Here is a 24,825-nt window from a genome sequence, read left to right as displayed (position 1 = left end):
CGGTACCTCTGATAACCTTACAGAGTGAGACATATTTAAATCACATGCCCGCCTCCACCTTACTGAACATATATCTAAATTTAAACACATACAATGAACGCTTTACTGCCTTTCCCTATTTAAAATCATGTGTATTCGTTCTGCCCTCTGGTGAGGAAGATAGGAACCTTTCTAATCCACCCTCATAATTTACTTGTCTTTTGTTATTATCTAGCTGCTACCTATCATGAAAAAGCATAGAGCAGTTCTTGGAGAAATGTAATTTTAAAGTGGAACATTAGGGGACTAAAAAAAAAAAAATTCTGATCAGACAGGATTTTTAATGCGGAAGAGACTTACTATATCATCCGCATTACAGCTTCTTGTTTGCCTTTCCACAGGTAAGAAAAAATAAAATTGCTTTCTCAGAGTACTTCGAGACACACAGGAATCTTGGACCCTTTGGGTTATACTGCAGCCTACAAGAGTAAGGTACATGGGCAAACGAAAAAGAAAAATGTGGGGTACCCTGGATATATTCCCTCCTGCTATCAGCATTCTTCGGTTTATTATTGAGGTAGTGCCAAAAGCATGGTTAGAAACACAGAACAGTGGGTCCCGTGTCACTCAATTGATTTCCCCCAATCCTAAATTTTCCCCTCTTACCCATTTATGGACATTGAAATCTAAAACATTTGGAGCACCCACAAACTGTTCAAATGAAGGGTTGAAAAAAAGAAAAAAAACAGCCAAAAATAGGCCCACCAAGAAACAAGAACAAGCTAAAAGACCTGCCTGAAGACCTTATGCCTAAAGCTGGCATTAGAAAAATGCAGAAATGTTCACTTGAATGGTTTATTCCATTCAGAATTTTTAGAATTGAATGTAAGCATTTAGAGCTTTGAGGTCTAAGATGGGGCAAATGCCCCCCTTTGGTCTTGAGAGCAGTAAACAAGTTGGAGGAAAATCCTAAAAACCTTGGATGAAGAGTTCAGAGACCACCCAATGAAGATTGGCAAGACAACAAGGTGATACAGGGTGATGGGAGGTTAGAAAGCAAGGAGAAGGCAGGAAACAAAACTCGACACTGTAAACCCTGAGACATCACTTCTTGCACCCTGGCACCAGGATGAAAGATTTCCAGGCATCTGAAAAGACCGTGGATGTGGGGTTCTCTTGCCTTCCTAGGGTAACAATAAATGTATGAGCAAATAGAATTTAACCTTTTATATAGTTTTTTGTAATAGGTTTTCATGGTTTGTTTCCTCTATCTTTTTTTCTTTTTCCCCTAGACATGTTCCAGGTGAGGAGATCTTTGGTAGCTAAGAAAGGCAACACATGATATGGAGAGGCTGCACACCCCAGTATGTCGAAAGAGAAAAGGAAGAAACCCCCATGGGTTTTTTTAGCAGCAAATATGAATATAACTATAGGTGTATAAAAATATTAATCTTTATTGAAAAAAATATTTCATAATAAAAAACCTTTTAAAATACAAAAGCGCAAGATATGAGCTCTGGTTACAGAAACTGGATAAATCATGTCAATTATCACACATAGCTACAAGCAAAGGATGGTGTCACAAGATCATCACATCCAAATAGGAGGGACCCCAACGCGTTTTGACCTCTACTGTAAGGTCTTCCTCGGGGGGTATGTGATGTCCTATGGGTGATATGTAGCGAATAACCAGAAACTACTTCCATGGCTAAACAGATCCTCCCAAAGGAGAGAAAAGGCAGGTATGGTGCACACCGGCCTGCAAGGAGTCACACCTGAGGCTCACCATGCGGGGACAGAACACCTGTCTATATTGTAAAGACACTGATAGTATCCAGTGAAAATTCACAAGATATTATAGATAGGGTGGGAGTGTGGGGAGCGTGTCCTCATCAACCACCTATAATATCTTGTGAATTTTACTGGATACTATCAGGATCTTTGCAATATAGACAGGTGTTCTGTCCCGCCATGGTGAGCCTCAGGTGTGACTCCTTGCAGGCCGGTGTGCACCATACCTGCCTTTTTTGTGGGAATATGGGAGAAACCCTCTCTCCTTTGGGAGGATCTGTTTAGTCATGGAAATGGTTTCTGGTTATTAGCTACATATCACCCATAGGACATCACATACCCCCTGAGGAAGACCTTACAGTAGAGGTCGAAACGTGTTGGGGTCCCTCCTATTTGTATGTGATGATCTTGTGACACCATCCTTTGCTTGTAGCTATGTGTGATAATTGACATGATTTATCCAGTTTCTGTAACCAGAGCTCATATCTTACGCTTTTGTATTTTAAAAGGTTTTTTTATTATGAAATCTTTTTTTTTCAATAAAGATTAATATTTTTATACACAGTTTTATACACCTATAGTTATATTGATATTTGCTGCTAAAAAAAACCCTGGGGGTGTCTTCCTTTTCTCAGGAGATCTTTAGTATCCCTAGGGGACTCCAGGGGTATTGTTCTCCTCTTTTAATATGGATACTGTCTATTTGTTGGTCAGATATTTGTACAGTACATAAGTATATACAAAATGGAGGAAGGGTATTAATTACCATAATACTTTATATTATTTTTTCTGTTTCCCCTACTTCATTTTCTCTTTTTTTCCCCTTTCTTTTGCTCACCTTTTTTCTTTGCCCCTTTGCTTATACTTTTGCATTTCTGGGAGAAATATTTAATACTAGTGCTTTTTTGTATCATTTTACATGCATGTTTGTGTAATATACTTTTGTATATACAGATTGATTATGATTGTTAAAGTTTGATCCTGGACCTTTGAACATGATTGCGTTGCATGGAGAAGCCTGTTTAATTATAAATGGAAAAGGTGCGGCTAAGATGTCGATTTCCTGTACACATGGCTGTGTTTGAAAAGGAGTGGAAACAACTAGTTAGCTATGATTAGGATTTGGCTGAAATGCATTAGCGTCTCATTCACATGGATGCCCAAGATTGCTGATCATTTTATACGATTTTTTGAATAAAGCATTACTAAGGATCATAAGTGGACTCAAGCCTTTGCAATTTGGAGGTGTACAGAAGCCAGGTTGTTCAAGACTGGCATCCCTAGAGTGCATTTGAGCATGGAGGTAGGGTGTCTTTTCAATATAGCTAAGATGGGGCAAATGCCCCCTTTGGGCTTGGTAACCTTGATCAGATTGCAGCATAAACATTATGTAGCAGGGACCAATAGATATCTCCCCTCTGCTGAGAAGGGCTCGTTCGTGGATTTAGAAGAATTTAAATGTCAGGTTTTGTGGTGGTTGTAGAGCCAAAACCCTAATTTCATAAATTGTGCTCAGGTGCAAAGGAAAAGCCACTAGCACTGTACACTAACACCAAGTACTACAAGCTATCCAACACAAAAAGTGCAGTGCTAACCCCTTATTATTAAAAGCACCGTGTAAATTAATTGAATGCATATAATCGTATCAAATCAAAAATTATCCCCCAATGAAGTCACGTGTGACAAAATGTGTATGTTGGGAGCTGATGACGCATGTGTTGGCCAATGTCTAACATGGCTAGATCCCAATTTTTTGTTTTTCATCTTGCACAATTTGAGTTTTCCTTACTTTTATTAATAAAGGATTTTATATGCTTTTATGCTATTGGAAGGGTCTTTTCTTATTTTGACCCTTACATGTGGTATATACTGTACTGAGCAATTCCTGGACGATCTTAGTGGTATTGAGCGATCTGCCTGTCCTGCTCTCTGTGGATGCCGACTGCCCTACACCATAAGCACATTTGATCACTGTTAGATGGTAAGGAGCCTAAAATGTTGGTAATAAGTAAAATATTTTGGAAGGGAGCAGCCCACATGTTGTCTGTATCCAGCACTTTGAAGATGCGTTAAAAAAAATATACGGTAATTGGTTATTTTATACATTGTTTCACCTCATTTGGCACATGCAAGAGCACTTCAAAAGAGGTAATTCACTGAAGTTCTGCATGATCACTGTGTTTATATGGAACTTGTTTTGTTATAATATTTGATTGATACAATTTTATGCATTCAATGAATTTACAGAATGTTTTAGTAAGGGGTTATTGCTGCACTTGGATAGGTTTTAGAGCCAAGCTTGGGGGCAAGTAGAGGACAAAGTAAAAAATAAAGATATGATTCTTGGAAGTAAATGATGGAGATTACTTGTACATATGCTCCTTAGGATTTTTCCATTGAGGAAGATATGTTTTCTTGCCCTGCTATCGTCCTTGATTACATCCAGAGTTGACCCTATAAGATGTTGTACCTCGAAGGCCATCTTGTGCAAACACTTCTTTCAAGAGAGTTCTGCAGCCCAGCACTTCAGCCAAAGATCCCTGCACGCAACTGCAGACAAGAGACTAATAGACAGAAGAATGGAGGTTTCTCACAACCCATCACAGCAAAACTTTATAGAGCCAGAGATATCTGATCCATGCAATCAATGATTTGTTGGTCAATGTCAGCATCAATCAGATTCTGTTTATTGGGATTTGGACCATTTAGCAATGACTTGACAGAGTAAAAATGCCTGAACCGAGTGTAAAGCAGAGCTTGCTAAAGAAAACACGGCCATAGAAAGCGCTTCCAGTCAGCTTCTCCTAGCAAAATCAAGTTTAGAATCTAGCGACTAATAAAAATGGAGGAGTGCCTGACCCAAACAGCCTACTAACAAGAGTGAGTCTTCAGAGACAGGGAAGGCACACTGCAATGACTTTGGCTCGAACTGGAAAGAACTCTGCAGCAAACATAACCAGGATCAGTCTGGAAAGTGTTCAAGCAGAGACCAATACCGGAAGGGTCAGTTCCAGGCTCACCCTGCAATGTCCAATCCAGCAGGGTCAGACTGCTTTGAATGTCTAAGGGTTCTTTCACACCATAATACACTAAAATGCATTTGCAGTATTGTGCATTGCCTTGCATATACAGTATGTGTTAATGTGTGTTGTAGTGTGAACGTGGCACATTTTCTCTGTGACTTTGCAGGGACCTGCATTTATCCAGGGCAGAAAAGTGAAGCTCACTGGATATGGTGTGACTAAAAAGCCAAGCTTGAGGATAACTTTGTCGGATAGCTGCAAAAGTGGGGAGACCTGGTTATTACGTGACTAATAAAATTCTTATGTTTGAGTAGATTATGTGCTACTGATTTCTGGAATAAGAACAGAAACTTTGTGGTAAATCATTGCAGCACTTATCTGGAAGGTTGAGAGGCTGTTTGAAGTGCATCATACTCTCCTAAATATAGAGTCCTTCATCCTAGGATACAATTAAAAAAAAAAAAACTGAGGCATGCTGGTAGTAATCGGGATTTTACCCAGGGCTGGCCTATTTATTTTTTTTGTTTGCCAGTGTCCATTTCTGCAGATGGCGGTATACCCAGAATGTTTCAGAGTTCCTTTGTCCCTTATTGAATGAAAGAGAAAAATATGTTGGTTAAATAAAATGGTAACTTATCATTTGAGAAACCTAAAAAAGCTGCAATCACTTACCTCACATTAATGGAAATGCTGTTTGCCTGGCAGTTATGCGAGCCATGGTTATGAAATAACTGCTCAAAGACCCCCAGCTGAGGAAATCTAGCTAGTATGACTAATAGTAAATTGTCATTTGCACCAATTTCCAAAAGAAAAGAAAATGTACTTATCAGAAGGATATGGCAAGTCCCAGTGTAAAGCCACTTACCTCCTATCACTCTCTCGATTGCTTGCTCAAAGTGTTTTGGGTTTATAGCATCTGAAAGGTGTCTGGCAGCTATAAGAGCAGCTTCATTACACACATTTGCTATATCTGCTCCTGTGTATTGAGAAAAGTAACAATTGAACACATTGCAGTTCTGGTAAGGTTCAGCAATTTAACACTAGTTTGTAATGGCTAACACTAGTACATGGCACACAGTAATATTTTTAGAAATACCCATTACTTTTGTACTTAAGATATCATTTAACCAAAGATATAACTTTGTAATAAGCATAGTAAGTGCAGTAAAAAAAGAAAAAAAAATGAAAGCAGCCAAGAGGACAGCCTGGTCACATGACATGCATCTCCTCCAATCACAGAATTCTCTCTGCTGTATTAAGGAAACGTGATGTACTAAGTGCGGGTAAGGAGGAAAGTGCTCTGGGTGCATTAATCACTTTCCTCCAGTGGACTGTATATAGGTGGGATTCCCTATATGGCAAAAGTGATCCAAGCGGGTATAAAGCTGCTCAATCATTATTTACAGGTGGCAGAAAGGGGGTCCTCCCCGCCTTTACTAAGCTCTCTCAAACCATTGGGGAGCCAGGTACTGATGCGACCGGCAACATCAGCTTCCCTGCACACAATGAGGGGAACCTACGTTGTTCTCACACTGTGTGATATCAGAAGCCGTAAGTCACAAGGATTTTGTCACTTCTGATTTCGGTTTATTTACAAGCCATTACCAGCTTGTACAAGACCTGATCAAACTCATCTTGGTTTGATCAGATGCTTTGGAGGCCAGAAAAGAGAAGGCGTCTAAAAGACCCCAGATCTCTCTATAAAGAGCTGTCCTGGCCCATGCTATCACAAGGGATGTTATTCATCCCTTGTGATAGCAATAAGGTTGATAAAAAAAAAAAAAAAAAAATGAAATGTACAGTTGATAAAAAAATACAATAAAAAAAAAAAAAAAAAAAAAAAAGGGATTTTTGACTTACCATAAAATCCATTTCTATGATGTTCATTGACGGACACAGCTCCTGATCTTCATACTGCCCCCTACAGGAGTAGGACACTAGGCAGAAAAATAGTCTGACTACACCTATGGGCAGTCTCAGTGGGTATATTCCCTTTCTCTGCTATAGGTACTCAGTTTTGTTACAAGCTGTGTCAGAAGAATTACAACTCCACAGAGGGGTGGGTGCTGTGTCTGTCAATTAACATCAGAGAAATAGATTTTACGCTAAGTCAAAAATCCCATTTTCGCCTTCATTCATTGATGGACACAGCTCCTGATCTTAACCATTGGGACGTCCCAAAGCAGTTTTAAACATGAGGAGTGGGAAGAGTGAAAAATAAATTCCCTAGGCTAAACTATAGCCAACCAGGTAAACAGGAGCTCAACCAAAACAACTGGAGCCCACCTGAAAAAAAAAAATACACCCTCAGAGGACCAGGTCCTCTAAACAGCAGCCTTAAAAACCTTGCGGCCAAAAGAAGCATCCGCAGATGCCAACACATCCACTTTATAGAACTTTGGAAAAGTGTGCACTGACACCCAGGTGGTCGCCTTGCAAACCTGCATCTATGATGCCTGATGATGAAAGGCCCAGGAGGCACTGAGCGCCCACGTAAAGTGCGCCTTAACAGGGAAACGAGGAACCTGACTTTTGATGGAATAGGCCTGAAACACCCTCTGTCAGATCCATCTGGAAATGGTCACAGAGGAAGCGGACAACCCTTTCCGAGGCCCATCTGCAAGCACAAATAGCGAGTCTGACTTCCTAAAAGACGCCAGCTACACCCTCATTGCCTGGACCACATCCAAAGCATGCAAAGCAAATTCCTTCGAATGTTTTGCCCTGGAGCACAGGGAAGGCAACACAATGTTTGGATTCAAATGAAATTCAGAAACAACCTTTGGAAGGAACGACGGACAGAGGTGAAGAACCACCTTATCTCTGAGCCAATTCCATACCCTGCATGCAGAAGTGATGGCCACCAAAAAGGCCACCTTCTGAGACAGCGTAAGCAGAGGAATCTTCCGAAGATTTTCAAAAGGTGGCTTCTGGAGGACTAAGAGCACCAAATTGGAGGTCCCAAGGCAGCAACAGAGACTGGACTGAAGGAGCTAACTGCCGAACTCCCTGAAGAAATAGTACGCACCAGGGAATGTGTGGCCAAGGGCCACTGAAAGAAGACTGCCAAGGCCGACACATGGCTCTTGATAGTACTCAAGGCCACTTTCTGTTCAACCCCCCGTAGAAGGAAGATCAAGGTCCGAGCCACCGAAAAAGATGAACCCCAAGATACTCATAACACGCGATGTACGTCTTCCCCATACGATGGCAGATCTTCCTAGAAGTAGATTTTCTAGCTTTTAACAGCGTTGGAATCACCGACTCAGACAAACCTTTATTCTTCAGCATCTGATGTTCAACAGCCAAGCCGTCAAAGCCAGCGACTAAAGCAGGATGGAAGATTGGCCGCACTAGATCAGTGTACCAAGCCCGGCGGGGCCACTAAGATGACGGGAATCCCTTCAGCCACCAGCGCATCTGTGGCGTCCGCCAGAGGATCCCATGACCGTGCCACAAACCTCTGTACCTTTCTGTTGAGCCAAGATGCCAACAGATTCGTCTCGGGGATGCCCCACCGGAGACACAACTGATGAAACCCGTCTGGATGAAGGGACCACTCCCTTTGGTCCAACGCCTGCTGACTGAGGTAATCCGTCTGCTAGTTTTCCATCCCTTGAATGTGCACGGCGGAGAGGACTGAAACTAAACGGTCTGCCCACCTTAGAATGCCGGCTACCTCCATTGCTGCCAGAAAACTTCTGGTGCCCTCCTGGTGATTGACATTAACAAAGGCCATTTCTTTGTCCAATTGAATGTGCACTGGACATCCCTGAAGACAATCTGTCCAATGTTTCAGGCACACTCTGATCAGAGTTCCAGGTCATTGATTGTTAGTCTGGACTCTTCCAGTGTCCAGACCCCTTGAGCAGAATTTTTGGCGAGGACTCCTTCCCACCCGGACAGGCAGGCACCTATCCGTGGGGACCACTGTCCAATACAAGGGGAGGAAGGGTTTTCCCAGCTGAAGCACCGAAGAACGAAGCCACCATATCAGGAACCCTTTTGTTCCATGGCTCAGCCTGGATTGTCCAGAGACTGAGGATTTTTGTCAAGAGACTGAGGATTCTTGTCCAATTTGCACAGAATCTCCCTTTGCAGGGACCTCGTATGGAACTGTGCAAAACGGAACCGCCTCGAAGGTAGACACCATCAGGGTCAGCACCCGCATGCAAGTCCGGAGTGATGACCATCTGCTGGACAGCAGGAGATGAATTGAAAGTCTGCAGTTTCTGGAGAAGCACTCTGGCTAAGGCCGAGTCCAGAGCCAGACCCAGATAGTCCAGCTTTGTGGCCGGAACCAGAGCAGACTTCTGAAAATTCAGAATTCAGCCGAACACCCTCAGAGTTCATACGGTGATCTCCAGGTTTTCCACCAGAGCAGTAGGAGACTTCGCTCACAAAAGAAGGTCGTCCAAGTAGCCCAGTACCACGATCCCCCACTAACAATACTACACCGGGGTCAACATTTTTGTGAAGACCCGAGGAGCAGAGGTGTGACCAAAGGGTAACTCCACAAATTGATGATGCTCCTCTCCCACGGCAAAGCGGAGGAAGCGCTGGTGACCGGCACATATTGAAATGTGAAGGAAAGCGTCCTTGATGTTGATAGTGGCAAGAAAATCCCCCTGATGAAGAGATGCCACCACCGTGCAAATAGATTCCATTCTGAACTTCTGCATCCGCACAAAGCAGTTCAGCATTTTGAGGTTTGAGTAAAACCCATATAAAAGGTTCCGATGTCGAACCGGGACAATCACTCCTTGAAGTAACAGGTCTTGCACCGCCCCAAAAAGACTCTGTAAGCGGTCCGGGGACAGGCAAACGTTGGAAGGAAAGAACCTTTTCGGAGGGTAAGAGCGAAACTCGATCTTGTCCCCAGGCTGTAAGACTTCATGGACCCACATGTCTTGTACCAGGGAAGTCCACATGTCCGGAAACCAGCAAAGACGTGCCCCCACCCCAGATACGGGTGAGGGTGCACCTTCATTCTGAAGGAGCCTTGTCCGTGTACCTGGAGAAGCCCACTCTCGACTTGCCAGACCAAGTTCGCTTGGATCCACCAGAGGAGGTCCTGAAAGGCTTTGATCCCTTGTCAGTCGCCCCTGAGGGACGAAAAAACTTCTTATGAGCTGAGAAAGCTGGCCCACGTCTACGACGAGAGTCCTTGACCTTACTAGCCTGTGGAAGAAAGGTACTCTTCCCCCTGTGAGTTAATGATGTCATCCAGGGTAGCTCCAAACAGGCGATCTCCTTAAAGGGAAGATCAATCAAAGCCTTTTTTGAAGCCTTGCCTGCAGACCAGCATTTGAGCCAAAAAATATGCCAAAGAACCACTGTTGAAACAGAGACCCGAAACAGGGGAGCCGCATCCAAAGATGCATCACAGACAAACTGCAGCCCCTGGATCAACTGGTCCGCCAGCTCAACAAAGGCAGAAGGGAGCTGCTCCCCCTCCAGGGTCACAGCGTAAAAGCTTAGCCCACTCGGTCAGAGTTTGTGACACCAGGGCAATGGTGAATACCAGCCTACATATTGCGGGCCACAGCCTCCGCCTTCCTGTGAGCCCGGTCTTTAAAGGCCGGAGGCTCTTCACCGGGAATCATGGTCCACCACCCAAACAGTACACTTTTTAGGACGGGACTTCTCATAGGGGTACCGCATTGCAAATAGCTTAGGGACCACAAAGGGACATTTTGGTCGTACCCAATCTATAGCAACAATTCTGTCAAAATAGGAGGCTTGTGAGTGCCAAAAGGGAACTGACGCCTCTGCGCACCTTCAGCCAGTGCATCCACCAATGCCTTTTCATGCGCAGCTACAGGAGTGGAGGAATCATCCTCACTATCTGAGAACTAAGGGTGCGTGGTTGCAGACCCAGCAGAGTGACCCACCTCCACGGCAGCTGAATCAGATTCAGGATCTGATGAAGCGGTGGAAGGCAGGGGGGGGGGTGCTTTTTGCTAGCCCGTCACCCAAAGATCATCTCCACACGGGACCAAAAAGGGCTCCAGGACCGCAGTCAGTGCATAAATGGATGGTTGGGAACCGGAGGGCCCCGTAGCCTCTGAGAGGGGATCAGGTGGGGAAATGTTCTCCAAAAACTCCATGAGTCATTAGGGGACCCCACATAAAAAATAAAAAAAAAAAAGTGTAAAAACACTGCTAAAGGACACCCCCACGGTTCTGGCAGCACCACTCGGTCACCAGTGACAGAGCACCAATCGATCTCCAGCAGAGAGGGAGAGGACCCCACCAGATTCATCACCCAGCAGAAACCGGCACCTGCAGCCACCAGGATAATCTGCTTTCCACGTGCGGCGATCAGGAAATAAAAGGATCCAGGAGTCAGCACCAGGGGATGAGGAAGGGCTCCCACCTGCTAAAATCGTCACCCAAAGGGCTTCACCGTCATAGCCCCCACTATTTTCAATGGTAAACCACTGCAAAATGGCCGCCGGACTACACCAACATGGCCGTGTGCATTAAGCACACAGGCTACAACAAAATGGCAGCACCACTAGAATGCCATGGACCCAGGGGGGATTCCTAGGCGCACCCCCATCGCCAGCAAAGCACCCACCCCAGAAGGTGGACCAGACCACCCCTCAGCCCCAGCAAAAAAGTGGAGGGGGTGAGATGGCACACAGGGACCACCAGACCGATGAGGGAAAGAGGAGAACACAGGGGTCCGACCGTCCCATGGAGGGGCCCACATCCACCCCAAAACCCTCCAGGGGGAGAGGGGGACCACAGTTACTTACCATAACAGGAACTAGGCGGTCACCATTTCAGACAGAGCCACCTCTCCATCTAAATGGGAGGCTTTCGGCCAGGGGAAATGCAGAGACCCGGTCGTATGCGACCTTGCGAGGTGTTTAACTCGCAGGCCAGCTCGTCGCCCAGTCCGGCAGTTGATTGTAGATCTCACAGGAAAAAGACCAGGAGAAAAAAAAAAAAAAAAACTCTATCTAAAACATAAAAAATTGACAGAACCAGAGATCCCAGCAAGGAACTAGGTCCTTACTCCTGACTAGGCAGAAAAAAACTGGAGTACCTATAGCAGAGAGAGGGAGCATACCCCCTTGGACTGTCAATAGGCGTAGCCAGACTTTTGGACTGCCTAGTGTCCTACTCCTGTAGGGGGCAGTATAACCCAATGGTTAAGATGATCAGGAGCAGTGTCCGTCAATGAACAAAAGAGAAATTTTAAAGCGCCTGTCCCCCTGTGGTCACGTGCATGTAGGTCCTGCATGCATATGTAAATGGTAATTGCACCAACCATGTGAGGCATCATCAGAGCAAGAGCAATAATGCTAGTGCCAGGCCTCTTGTGTAATGCTGGTAAACCGTAAGAGTCCTTTCACACGAACGATCCGATCAGATCCGCCTGTCATTTTCAATACATCCCTATGGAGCAGCGGATATCAGCGGAGACATCTTCGCTGACACCCGCTGCCATCTGCGAAATCCGGACGGATGGAAACCCTATTTTCCATTTGTCTAGTGGATCGGATGAGAGCGAACAGGCGGTTCGCTCTCATTCGATTCCCCATAGAGAGCAGTGGGGCTCTGACACTTCCCTCTCCGCACACAGAGCGGAGAGGGAGCTGTCACCCGCCTGCTCAGCAGGGATCAGTGTATCGATCCCCCGCTGAGCAGCATGGAGTCCTGTGAAAGGAGCAGACCTTGTGAAAGGAGCCTAAAGGCTTTTAACCGTTCTGGTTACCGCACCCCCCCGTCATCACGTTCATGCGGCCAGCCCGCCCTCCAGTGAATATGCGCTTCTGCTGCGTGATTGGTTGTAATCTCCTGGCTGCTGCTGGCCAGTCACAGTCTCAGGGCAAACCGCGGCCGTCCCTCCCCGCTGCCTGATTGGTTCATCTCCTCGGCTGCGGCTGCTGCTGGCAAGTGACAGTAAGGCAAACCGCGGACCTGGAAGGACATAGACGCTTACACCAAATTAAATATGTGGAATAAAATAATTAAACATCCGCTCCTCCACAGTGGTGAGTTCTGATTCATATTCCATGACTTTTCCAAAACCTAGTGGGGTTTACAAATTTTCCATGACTTTTCCAGGATTTCCAGGACCGTACGAACCCTGGTACATGCATGATAGACATGTCAAACAGCACAATGCCCATATTATTGGCTTTATATATTTTTTTCTCTCTTACCGGAGAACCCTGGTGTTAAAGCAGCCATTTTCCTTGAGAGAGCTTCTTTATCTAAAGTATTATCCAACTTCAAAGGCCGCAGGTGAACCTTAAATATAGATGCTCTGCCTTTTATATCTGGCGGCCCTGTTTGAGAAATAGAGTGAGTATAGTAGTTAGTAAGATTCCGATGTTAAAAATAGATATATACACTTAACTGTCATAAGCCTCACCAATATATATCTGCCTGTCGAACCGACCAGGTCGCAATAAAGCTGGATCCAAAATATCAGGTCTGTTTGTGCCAGCTAACACAACTACATTTGTTGTTGTATTAAAACCTAAAGAGAGAAACACAGCACATAAATATAGAAAATGCAAGGTACATTACAGTTCTACATATCAGTAATCAGTCGTCTTTCACATATTTATAGGTGTACAGTAAACAACAGGATTTCTTCTTGGTCTGAAATTTATACTAAACTTAATTATTCAATTATCTATCCAAAGTTGCACACTGGGGGGTAAAAAATGTTTAGGCTTTATAACCACTTCAACTTGCAGCTTACTGATTCTTAGATGTGATGGAAGCATTTGTTTTCTTTTTTTAGGCTTTCTTGCCTCTTTTCAGCCAGTAAGTCTTATTTTTCAACTTTCTTTAACAGACCAAACTGTCGAGACAAAGTTTCAGTCAGAGGGTTGAGAAAAACAATTTAACACTGACAGGGGTGCTTACAATGGTCAATTTTAATTCATTTATGTAAAATCTTTATTCCAAAAAGAAAATATAACGGTTTTCTATAATTACTTCTAAAGTGTTAGCTGGAGTTTAGTTTGGCAGGCCATAGACAGAGTTTTCCTTTATGCAGCCATGGGGTGCAGGAAATAAAAAATGCTTGAGTTCCCCATCAACACAGTCAGTGTGGTCAGAACACCAGAAGAATATAGAGGGAAAAAAAGCCTTAAAAAAGAAAAAAACGGATGCAGCCACCACATCTAATGATTGGTAAGCTGCAATACATTGCATTTTTTTTTTTTAGATTTTAGGCAGTATTAAACACAAAAGCAGACATTTATTCTACTGCAGCTTAAAAATCTTAGGATGTGATATCTGCATTCATTTTCTTTTTTAGCTTTGTTTCTTCTACTTTCATCTGGTGATCAGCCCAGTAAGTCGGTTTTAAAAAAAATGATTAATCAAAATGTACACTATATTGTCAAAAGTATTGAGACATGAATAAAATGTGATCATTTTAACCACCCCTGCCACCGTTGGTTTGTCTCATCCCTGTAAGCAAATATACTATATTGTTAAAAGTATTGGGACACCTGCCTTTACACGCACATTAACTTTAATGGCATCCCAGTCTTAGTCTGTAGGGTTCAATATAGAGTTGGCCCACCCTTTCCAGCTATAACAGCTTCAACTCTTCTTGAAAGGCTGTCCACAAGGTTTAGGAGTGTGTCTATGGGAATTTTTGACCATTTTTCCAGAAGCGCATTTGTGGGGTCAGGCACTAATGTTGGACGAGAAAGCCTGGCTCGCAGTCACTGCTCCCAATTCATCCCAAAGGTGTTCTATCGGGTTGAGATCAGGTTTCTGTGCAGGCCAATCAAGTTCCTCCACCCAAAACTTGCTCATCCATGTCTTTATGGACCTTGTTTGTGCAGTGGTGTGCAGTCCTGTTGGAACAGGAAGGGGCCATCCCAAAACTTTTCCCACAAAGTTGGAAAAAATGTCTTGGTATGCCGACGCCAGTGAAGAGTTCCCTTCACTGGAACTAAGGGGCCAAGCCTAACCCCTGAAACATAACCTCACACCATAATCCCCCCCTCCACCAAATGATTTGGACCAGTGCACAAAGCAAGGTTTGAAAGAGCGAGTTTGGGGTGGAGGAACTTGACTGGCTTGCATAGAGTCCTGATCTCAACCTAATAGAACATCTTTGGAATGAATTATGAGCGGAGACTGCGAGCCAAGCCTTCTCGTCCACACCTCACAATTGCGCTTCTGGAAATAAGACTGGGATGCCATTAAAGTTTATGTGCATGTAACGGCAAGTTTCACAATACTTTTGACAATATAGTGTATCTGCTTACAAGGAAAAGACAAACCAACGGTGGCAGCGGTGGTTAAAATTATTACATTTTATTCATCTCAAACCCTAACTACAAAAAGGGAAAAAACTGTTTGCTGCAACTGGTTACAAAGTGTGAGCTGGATTTTGGCTTTATTAGTTACAGTTTTTAAATCTGCTAATAAATCTAACACTCACTCCCGCCCCTCCCCCTCTGGCAATGCTACTGTCTGCTGTGCCCCATGTGCTCATTCTTCCAGAGTGGTGTCAGTAAAATACAGGAGATGTGTTAAACAGAGGGGAAAAAGCCAAAAAAGAAAAAACGAACGCAGCCACCCCATCCAATGATTGATAAGCTGCAATGGATTACATTTTTTGGTTTTGGGTTTAATACCACTATCAAGTATGTCACTTCTAGATTTGTAAATTTTGTCAGGTAAGCAAAATGTTGTTGAATGACTTACCATCCATTTCCACCAAGAGTTGATTCAATGTGTTTTCTTGTTCATTTTGACCTCCAAAGTTCCCTCGCCCTCTCTTCCGACCAACAGCATCAATCTCATCTATGAAGAGAATGCAGGGAGCATGTTTTCTGGCCATGCTAAACAAGTCTCTTACCTGGAATAGTAAGTGCCAAAAAAATTTCTAATGAACCAATGGAGCCATGAAGATATGGAATAAGACAGACAATGTAAGACATTTCAGAAACCTCCTTAAAATGTATCAAACTGGGAGGAGTACTTTGACAGTAAACAATGGAATGCCTGCATATATCTTTACATTAAAATTTCCATTTACCCTAGGGGCCCCCCAAATCCAGACAATATCCTGATGATTAAGAGCCACAAGTTTGAGCCTAGATTTACACTAGTGCAATGCAGAAAATGCACAAGATAATTCACCACATTGCACCACATAGCAATAGTATTGTGTTCATTCGATCTGCTGCGGGTGCCAATAAAAATGAATGACACCCCAAACGCAGGTTGCACAATGTAGTAAATTTGCCTGATATAGATAGCATGGGTGTGAACACCCATGCAATCATATTCCAGTTCAGACAATATATATAAAAAAAAAAAAAAGAGAGAAGAGGGGTCCTGCACCTTTTTTGTGCAGAAGCAGTGCGATTTGAGCCATACAAATTGAATAGATGCACAGAAATTGCATGTGATTTGCACAGGAATGCGGTGCAATTCCTGTGCAAATCACATGTGATGTGCCGCATTGCACTAGTGTAAACCCAGGCTTAGCCCTCGTTCACATTGAACACAGCTTTGAAATTGTGCGACTTCATCTGAACTTTCAGGATTTCAAAGCTGCATTATAGTCCTACTTCGGGGGTGACTTTAAAGACATCTGTGCGGGTTCATGCACAGATGTCTGTTGAAGTCACCCCTGAAGTCGCCAAAAAGTAGTGCAGGAACTACTTTTGGAAATTGTTGTGGCGCCGCAAAATCGGCGTCGCAATGATTGGGATGGTGCCATTGCCCGCAATAGGCTGCAATTTGTAATGGGATTTGACCTGATAAATCGCATGTCAAATTGCGCCAATGTGAATGGGGGCTGTAGGACACTTCCTACAGTCTTGCAGATTACACAAGGAAAGCCCAGCCTGTATAATCACCATTTGTAACCAGCAGAGCTCCTTTGTCAGAGACAGCTGTCCATACTGCATCAGAATAAATACCAGAGATAACAGCTGTGACAGAGCTCTGATGAATACATAGGGAGAGCTGTTCTCTCTGTGTAATATACAACTATATTTGTTAGAATGGCAGCTTGGTCCAGATCTGCCTTCAATTATGAATGAAAACTATAGCTGTAGCTTTCATTTATAAATGACTATTATGTGTAAAAAACAAACCACAAAAAAAAAAACGAAAGCCTTTTATACACGATCAGATTATCGGATGAATTTTCATCCTTTTTTTGTTGCATGCTAGTCTCATATGTGTGTATGGGCCTTTACACTATTTTAGCCTCTTATTAACCCTCAGTTAATGCTTTGTACTAGTGCATTGGCTTCTTGGCCAGCCATAGGATCATGTCCACATACTGCAATTAGAATTCATACTGGGCAGGGATATAGTAGAGATGTCTGTAAGTTACAAAATGTTCTCTCTAATGTTCTGATCTCAAAAAGGATTCCCACCCCTTTAATTAAACAAAAATGGTTATGGTTATAATCCGAGCACGTGGGTTATAAACCTCATTATAGGGACATTTGCAGCTCGCATTTAAAATAATTTACTGATTTTTGTTCTTTAATACTGAATATTTGGAAATTTAATGAATCCCAAATACGCATATTCTGAAGTAATTCACATGGGAATCAGTAACCGTTGCAAGTATTTATGCAAGGAAAAAAAAAGTACTGAACATCAAAAGGAGGCAGTTAAAAAAAAAAAAAAAAGGGATATGGATGCATTATCCCCTCCCCCCAAAAAAATATTTTGCTGTGTTTAAATACATGAACCTGTATAAAAAGGTAAAACCGAAATCCAGGCAAGAAGCTAAACACACAGTTGAAATGCATGTTTTGTTTATTGATTATTTTCCATGCCAAAGGACTAGTAAATCTATTCAGCTAGATATGCGATTCATACATCCATGCTACACCGGCACCACAGCCAGTATGCAGACTGGACACTGAGTCAGTAGTGTGCTAATATTTATTCACTAGCCAATTAGCAGGATGAGGGAGAGACTGCATAATTCTTTGCATATAATGTACACAGTAATGTTTGGTTATATAACAGACTTACTCGTGCTGGGCCTACACCAACAAACATCTCAAGAAATTCTGAGCCGTTGACTGTAATGAATGGGACACTGGCTTCGCCAGCTGTAGCTTTTGCCAACAGTGTTTTTCCTGTGCCAGGAGGACCGGTAAGAATTGCACCCTGGGAATTCATAAAACACATTAACCAACCAATCTAAAAAGGTATGATGCAAACAAATCTGCAGCATGTCAAATGTATTTACACCAATGACATTATCACTAATATATGTAGCTGTACCCAAAGTAGAATTCCAGACTAAACAAAACTAGCCTTAAAAATGCTCTCCCTGTCCGACTAACATTTTTAAAGAAAGATGTACATACTTACCTATTACTCTCCCGCTCTGGTCTGGTCCCAGGATCCCCTGTGTCAGCTAGCGGCTGGCTGCATGGGGGGGGGGGGGGGGGGAAGCACTAAACAATGGCTGGTAAAGCCCATAGCAGAAAAACATCACTCATAAGCTCATATGGCCCATCTGTTGTCTGCTCACTCTCCTCTCCCCTGCTGCCACCACTGACTGACAACGGGAGAGCCGCATCACGTGACAAGCGTGGAGCAGGCTCAAAATGGGTAAGTATATACATCTTTCTTTCACAGGTTACTCAGCATAGAGGTTAGGAGGGGGAATGGGAGCATTTTGTAAGACTGCCTAGGTTTATCCTTAAATTCTACTGTAATCGTTTCTTGCACCCCTTTATCATTGTGGAACATTACTGAATAGACTTTATTGTAACAAACAAAAGATGCTAAAAGGCTCTCTGTTGGTCATACATGGATTGGTTCAATATGTATAAATACATAAGTGGTCCAAAAAGTGAACTTGGTGTTGAGTTATTCACTTTAAGGTCATCACAGAGGACAAGTGAGCATGCCTTATGTCCAGAGGAGAAGAGATTTACTCTCCAAATACGGAAAGGTTTCTTAACAGTAAGAGCTGTGAAAATGTAGAATAGACTCCCTCAAGAGCTGGTTCTGGCCAGCTCAGTAAATTGCTAGGCAGGCAGGTAAGCAACTTTAACCACTTAAGGTCAAGGCTTTTTCTGGCACTTATTGTTCACATGTACCAATACTTTTTTTTTGTCAGGACATTTCATTTTTTTTTTTTTACACACTAAGAAAAAAAGAAAATGTGATCACTTTTAAATATTATTTATAGATAACGTATCTATAAGGCCTCAAATCCCTCTGCATTTAATTCACACCAATATCAGAGTTTTCGAATGCTTTTGAGTTTTTAAAAATGACGCGGTTTACATCTAGGTCAAGTCATCGCTTCGGGGTTACCAATCAAAGCCGATCCCGGTGGAGTGAGAGGGCCCGACAAAGTCAAGGAAGGCGGCGGGGGAGGGCTGGGGAAGAGGGGCGGTTGAAGGGTACGTCTCCTCCCGTTGCTTGTAAAAGCAATAGAGCAGCTAGTTTATTTTTTTTTTAGGTCTTATTTTCACCTGGCCAGTAATAATTCCTGTCTTAGGGTGGCTCCTCTATGGAGGAGAAACAGACACTTTTGGATAGCAGCCTTGTCTGGCAAGGGCAATGTTAGATTAACTGTAGATTTAGATGAACTTTACCTGAGTGACTAAATTAAAGTAAACAAAATAAAGCCTAACTCCAGCTTACACTTTTTAACCACTTCCCGACCAGCCACTGCAGTTATACGGCAGCAGGTAGGCAGATTCCCGCAAATTGCCGTACCTGTATGCGCCCACTCACCAGCTGGAAAGCAAATCCACGAGGCCCGGACGCCGTGATTGCCGCCAGGCACCCGCAATTGCTCCCCGTGAAGAAAAAACGGTGGTCTGCTGTTGTAAACACAGCAGACTGCTGTTCTCTCAGGAATCAATACAGGGCTCCTGTGTTCCTCCCATTTTAGGAACACCTGTCTCTGTTGGTTTCACAAGCCCTCCCCCCCCCACAGTTAGAAAACACCCTCTAGGCTCACATTTAACCCTTTGATCGCCACTAGGTTAACCCCATTCCCTGCCAGTGTCATTATTACAGTAACAGTGCATATTTTTGACACTGATTATTGTAGTAATGTCACTGGTGCCCCCAAAAAGTGTCAAAAATATCAGTTAGGGGTCCGGTCTTCCGCAATGTCGCAGTCCCGCTAAAAAGCGCTGATCACAACCAATACTAGTAAAAAGAAAATAAATAAAAAATTACAAATCTTTCCCCTAGTTTGGAGACGTGATAACTTTTGTGCAAACCAATCAAAATGTGCTTATTGTGATTTTTTTTTACCAAAAATATGTAGTAGAACACAAATTTGCCTAAAATGTGATCTTTTAATTTTTTTGGGAATGTTATATAGCAGAAAGTGAAAAATGTTTTTTTTTTTTTTTTTTTTAGAATTGTCGCTGTTTATAGCTCAGAAAAAAAAAAAAAAAAAAAAAAAATATATATATATATATATATATATATATATATATATATATATATATATATATATAATTTACACAGGTAATCAAATACCACCAAAAGAAAGCTCTATTTGTGGCAAAAAAAGGACATGTGTGGCAATTGTCCGTTAAAATAACGCAGTGCCAATTGCAAAAAATAGCCTAGTCATTAGGGGGGAAAATCTTCCAGTCCAGAAGTGGGTAAGTAGTTAGACACATTTTTTTTTTTTAAGTTCTGGTTATAACAATTTGCAAATAAGTAATTTTTCGCCTTCACTGATGTGCGGTGATGAGGTTGCACTGATAAGCACCGACAGGCTGCGTTGATGGGGCACTGATGATCAGTGCCCTGCTTATCTGTACGTGTTCCCTGTGACATTGAACGGTTAACAGCTCTGCTTTCCTCATGCTGTGACCGTGCATGAGGAAAGTACTGCCGATAACCAGACACTGCTGATCACCTGGTAAGGGGCTGGTGTAATTGGCCCTATACCTTAAACTGTGACCGGCTGTGTCTGAAGGACACAGCGATTACAGAAAACGTCGGATGCACTCCCCAGGGGGAATGTCAATGAACGCCCTCCTGGAACAGAGCCGTGCTGTAGCCGTCTTTTGGCTATAGTGCGGTAAGTAAGCAGTTAAAAGGAAGTTGAAAAATAACAGACCTACTGGCAAGATGAAAAAGGTAATAAACTATTTTACAGAAGGAATCAAGGGGTTATTCCCATAAACGTCTCAAGTCAGCCTATAAAAAGGCCTTAACAAGTAATAGAGAACAACTCTTAGCCCCCAAAACATCGAAAACTGACAACGTCTTAAGAATAATCACAGGTTACTCTCAACAACACCAGGACCTGCGCAAAATTGTCACTAAATATTGGCATATATTGGCCCTAGATCCGACTTTGAGTCCACATCTTCCCCAGAGGCCTCAAATCACCTACAGGCAAGCTCCGGCTCTTAAAGATAAATTAGTTTGAAGTGAACTTAAAGTACAGTCTGAATTCAACCCATGTAAACATAAAGGCACCTATATGTGCAGTTCATGCCATTATTGCAAATTTATGTATACTGAACAAAACCCTATTCTTCCAAACGGCATTAAATTTAAGGCAAGACATTTTGCAAATTGCCGTACCAATGGAATTGTCTACTTGCTGTTGTGCGATTGCAAATGCTTCTATGTTGGCAAGACAAAACTTGAATTTTGGAGACGAATGTACCAACATATAAGAAGCATGCGCAAATGTGACCCCGAGTTACCCTTGGGCCGTCACGTATCTTCAGTACACTTTGGCAAATTTCCAAAGGTCAAATTTTTGGCCTTGGATCGCGTCCACCCCAGCTCCAGGGGGGGGCGATTGGAACAAGCGCCTCCTCCAACTGGAGCTGAGGTGGATCCATTTTCTAAAGGCAACAGAACCCCCAGGTCTCAACGATTTAATTTCGTTTAGACCCTTTTTGGAGGGTTTTGATTCAGGTGGTATGGAAAAGTAAAACATCTTCCATTGGCTCTGGTGCCCCCCCAGCCAATGCGTGTCTCAATCTTTGACATCATCTTAGTTTTATTTGGTGACTTGTCTTATATCGATCATCTACTTATAAGCCATTGTATATTCTCTTGCCCTCTATGTTCAAATTGTCTATGTCGCTTATCTATGTAAAAAAGCGGGGATATGTACCACCCACAGAGCATTCCTTCTTTTACTTCCCGAAATAAAAACAAAAAAAGAATTCTGTTATTTGTTCTTTAAGTACAATGTCTATTTCATGAGATAGTGTATGATCATGTGCATCGTTATAGGAATAAACTGTTTTGGTTGCCTTATGCACTACATTACATATAAATATTATTCTCATGTAGTTCCAATATAATTGTTTTTCTCCTTTAATTAATCCAGGTTCTCTTGTGCGCCCCGGAGATATTTGTCCAACCCGGCACGGTGATCGGGACCCCTGCATGTGGCCCCGACTATTCCCGGAGGTCAGGGCATATCCTGCTGACACCAATCTTGGTGTCCACCTCACTTCCGGCGGATGCCCTGCCGGCTACGCTCCCGCCCCTCGTTATGACGCACTTCCTGGGCGCGTCGAGGGTCACGGGGGGCGGGCCTGGCGAGCGCCGCCCAGGGAGCCCATAGCTGGCGGCGGGTGGTGAGCAATCATATTGATTGCTCTCACCGGTCACATTCTCTGCCTTTATATGCAACTCCCAGCGTGGATCATTTGTGACATCCACCGCTGGGAGAGGGCTGCCTGACAGTTACCATCCAAGGTTCGTTTATTACAACTATATGATTTCGGTTTTTTCACTTACTTTTTACCCTTATATTTATTGGGAGCAATGTTTATTCACTGGGAGAAATCCACTGATCATCATTGATCCGCTCAGTATCTGATGCTCAGATGGGACTCGGTGTGTTCAATACTTCGCTATTGGCCAAACAAAGCTGGGATACCTTGTTGGACTCTGCTTTGGACAATTTTAAGAGATCACTTGCTTTTTTTCTCTCCTCATTTTTTGGAGTGTTTTTGAAACAATTTGCAACAATATTTGAACTTGACCAATGAGTAATTGTAACACACGTATTGGACCCTGCTCCCTACATATTTATCTGTCTTGTCATATCTTGCCTGACATATAAACAGAACATTTAAGTGTTAACACACATCTACTATACATATTCTTTCAGTCAGATGTGATTGGTCCCTACCCGACCGGCTAAGCACAGTTGGACTCCAGTTGTGACATCTATGTCTGGGACGCACAACTTACCTGCTCTACCCTCTTCCTGCATTATATTGATCTATATTCATATAGACGTCAGTTGCAAGAACCACTGCTCTCTGTGGGTGTTCTACAAATTCCCTGTTTTTAAACAGCGGCAAAACTACTATATATGCTCATATGCTAAGAAATCATGTAAGTGTATTCTTATTTATAACTGATTCATGGCTTTATTCGCATGATTAGAACATGTCTAAAAAGTTGCATTCTCTTGTTGTCTTATGTGACATATATGCTATTCTCAATATCTACAGAACTAACAACCTCCAGCACAATCCCTGAGAAAGAGGTTTATTACCTCGAAACGTTGGATAAATCTGGAGTAGATGGTTGAGTGTATTTGCATATTTTATCCATTAGTTCTGACAACTTTTACTATGCATCTATTGCATTTTTTGTATGTTCTCTTTTTTTGTATATATTAATAAAATTTATGAACGAGAAAAAAAGATTTTTTTTATAATTTTGAGTTGCCTATAAAGTCCCACCCCTAGGGGAGTACACAATTGGTTCTTATATCCACTTTATAGAACTTTGTGAAAGTGTGCTCAACAACCAGGTGGCCGCCTGATGACAGAAGGCACGGAGCGCCTGAGTAGTGTGCCTTGACAGGGAAAGGAGGAACCTGACCCTTGACGGAATAGGCCTGAATCACAGTCTGATCCATATTGAAATGATCGCAGAGGAAGCTAACAACCCTTTCGAGTCTGACTTAAAAAGACCTCGTAGCTGACAGGTACACCCTAATTGCCCGACAACACAATGTCTTTATTCAAATGAAAATCAGAGACAACCTGAACGACGGACATGGGTGAAGAACCACCTTATCACTGTGAATCAAGTAAAGTTAACGACAGGATAACGCCGCCAATTCCGATACCCTGCGCTCAGAGCTGAAGGCCACCTTCTGGGACAGCGTAAGCAGGGGAATCTCCCGAAGATTCTCAAAAGGAGGCTTCTGGAGGACTGAGAGCACCAAACTGAGGTCCCAAGGCTGCTACAGAACCGCACTGGAGGGGTCATGTGCTGAACTCCCTGAAGAAAAGTACACACCAGGGAGTATGAGGCCAAGGGCCGTTGAAAGAAGACCGACACGTGTCCCTTGATAGTACTCAAAGCCAGTTTCTGTTCAACCCTCTGTTGAAGGAAGGTCAAGATCCGAGCCACTGAAAAAGAGAAAGGATGAACCCCAAGAGACTCAAACTACGCAATGTACGCTTTCCACGTACGCTGGTAGATCTTCCTAGAAGTAGACTTCTTAGCCTTCAGTAGTGTGCGAATCACTGATCCAGACAAACCTCTATCCATCAACACCTGGCACTCAACAGCCAAGCAGTCAAAGCCAGCGACCAAAGCAGCATGGAAGATCGGTCCTTGGGACAGCAGATTCTGCCCGAGAGGAAGCTTCCAAAGAACATTGGCGACCAGCTGCCTCAGATTGTACCAAGCCCGGCGAGGCCAGTCCAGGGCCACTAAGATGACCTGAATCCCTTCTGCCTCGATCCTGCATAGAATTCTTGGCAGAAGCTTGAGAGGAGGGAAGGCGTAAATCAGACGATACTGACCCCATGGGGCCACCAGCACATCTGTGGCGTCCGCCACAGGATCCCGTGACTGAGCTACAAACCTCTGCACCTTTCTGTTGAGCCAGGACACCAACAGATCCACTTCGGAGATGCCCCACTGGAGACGCAACTGCTGAAACACCTCCGGATAAAGGGACTACTCACCTTGGTCCAACGCCTGCCAGCTGAGGTAATCTGCCTGACAGTTTTCCACCCCAGGAATGTGTACGGCGGAGGGGGCAGGAACGAACCGTTCT

At 43.3% G+C, this 24,825-nt stretch overlaps 1 protein-coding gene across 1 annotated transcript in view; it reads right to left on the bottom strand.

Annotated features, from left to right (window-relative positions):
• AFG3L2 (AFG3 like matrix AAA peptidase subunit 2) overlaps nt 1–24,825 on the bottom strand; it is an 84,802-nt gene that overhangs the window by 12,442 nt on the left and 47,535 nt on the right. Inside the window, exons 9-13 of the mRNA XM_082258303.1 lie at nt 17,799–17,936; nt 15,495–15,648; nt 13,186–13,293; nt 12,974–13,099; nt 5,659–5,769 (exon numbers count right to left, since the gene is read on the bottom strand). Of these exons, the coding sequence (XP_082114429.1) occupies nt 5,659–5,769; nt 12,974–13,099; nt 13,186–13,293; nt 15,495–15,648; nt 17,799–17,936 (637 nt within the window). The remainder of the gene's footprint in view (nt 1–5,658; nt 5,770–12,973; nt 13,100–13,185; nt 13,294–15,494; nt 15,649–17,798; nt 17,937–24,825) is intronic.

The sequence above is a fragment of the Pelophylax lessonae genome, assembly GCF_965119305.1.
Source record: "Pelophylax lessonae genome assembly, chromosome: 5".
In the NCBI taxonomy this organism is placed as follows: Eukaryota; Metazoa; Chordata; class Amphibia; order Anura; family Ranidae; genus Pelophylax; species Pelophylax lessonae.
Note: the sequence above shows the minus strand (reverse complement) of the source record. Positions and strands in the feature narration are given on the sequence as shown.